We start from the raw sequence: 1,792 nt of genomic DNA, 5'->3' as shown, positions 1-1,792 counted from the left end.
CCAACATTCCAACTCTGGAGACAGTCTCTTTACGTGTTTAGCTGTCACTCTCCATCTTTCGGACTTACACTCGACAGCTCGCTTACATCTACATAACAACGTCCCAACAACTATGCTCACACACACAGAAGCTGTAACAACAAGAACCAAAGATGCATATATTGACCACCTGAATAAATGTTTAAGTTGATGGTCTGGAGTGTAAAAGCGCTAATTTTATATAGGAAAGTCAGGTATACATCTAATGATGTATAACCAACTTTCCTATATATGTTTTAGGGAGGAAAGCCACAAAAGCAAGGACCATCCAAACATGCACAAATTCTAAAAGCAAGGATCATGCACAAATTCTAGCTGAGACACTGGTTAACCCACAACAAATCATATTGAATTATGGTTTTTCTGAACTGAAACGTTTTTCATACACCTATATACAATAAAAAATGTTTTAATACAGGTCAACTTTGTCTTTCATTCTTCAAGAGTCGATAAAATAAAGTCCATATGATCAGCTACACCCTTCACCCAGCACACACTGTTAAGTGGTTGACATTAGTAAAATGATAGATGTGTAAAACTTACAGCAATTTTGAATTTTTCAAACATTTCTTTAGTTCACCCATACCGGATCTAGAATGAAAAACAAAATGATAGAAATTGATTAGAGAAAAGAAACTCAAGCATAAGTTTGAAATATTTTACTTCAAAGATAAGATGGCTTTGGAAATTTTTGAGAAATGAAAGATAGCATCCTTTTCTTTTTTTTTTATAACTACCATCTTTATCAGTTAACCATCTGCTCTATGTGAAATCAAATAATAATATTGTATTAAGATTTTAACTTCAGGTAGAGAGAAATAGTTAGCATATCATCATCAACTCCATTATTATTTCCATCACAACCATATTTATACTCCTCACTCTTAGTATCATTATTACTGTGGCTCTTTCCAGATGACCTCACTTCTTTGTGCTATTTATGAATATGATGTAAGGAAAATTACTGCAACATCTATTTTAACTCAGATAGGGATAATATAATGTTAAGAATGAAAATGTGCATAGTATAGACGCTATCACAAAAACTGGCCTTCTTCTTTACAGTCAGAATATACTTCAACTACTGATCTTTTACAATTTTTCAGATTATGTTGAGATCACAGGATGCAACGTTGTGGATGCAAACTATTTCAGCCTGTGAACTTATTGAATCAATGGCAAATATCCTCAGATGCTCAACAGATGAACATACAACCAGTCAATGCCCATGATCAACCAGTTCAGTTAGTAACCTATTCTATCGTCTGTGGTCATGGCATGCACAGATGAGACATTTCAGCTAGCAAAAGACCAATGTGACTAAAACCCAAGTCAAACACCCATGCTGCATTGCTTGATCAGGACATCTGGCATGGAAAAGTTGCATTAGTCTGAGCAAGCTGCCCAACTGGATGATGATCACTGTTGTTGTTGGCACTCCGTCGCTTACGACGTCGAGGGTTCCAGTTGATCCGATCAACGGAACAGCCTGCTCATGAAATTAACGTGCAAGTGGCTGAGCCCTCCACAGACACGTGTACCCTTAACGTAATTCTCAGGGATATTCAGCGTGACACAGTGTGACAAGGCTGACCCTTTGAATTACAGGCACAACAGAAACAGGAAGTAAGAGTGAGAGAAAGCTGTGGTGAAAGAGTACAGCAGGGTTCGCCACCATCCCCTGCCGGATCCTCGTGGAGCTTTAGGTGTTTTCGCTCAATAAACACTCACAATGTCCGGTCTGGGAATCGAA

General features: G+C 37.8%; 1 protein-coding gene across 1 annotated transcript in view; it reads right to left on the bottom strand.

Moving 5' to 3' along the window:
- Nucleotides 1–1,792, bottom strand: part of LOC106872258 (probable tubulin polyglutamylase TTLL9) — a 57,500-nt gene that overhangs the window by 43,095 nt on the left and 12,613 nt on the right. The window contains exon 3 of the mRNA XM_052967190.1: nucleotides 583–630. Coding sequence (XP_052823150.1) covers nucleotides 583–630 — 48 coding nt within the window. The remainder of the gene's footprint in view (nucleotides 1–582; nucleotides 631–1,792) is intronic.

The sequence above is a fragment of the Octopus bimaculoides genome, chromosome 1 (assembly GCF_001194135.2).
Source record: "Octopus bimaculoides isolate UCB-OBI-ISO-001 chromosome 1, ASM119413v2, whole genome shotgun sequence".
Taxonomy (NCBI): Eukaryota; Metazoa; Mollusca; class Cephalopoda; order Octopoda; family Octopodidae; genus Octopus; species Octopus bimaculoides.
Note: the sequence above shows the minus strand (reverse complement) of the source record. Positions and strands in the feature narration are given on the sequence as shown.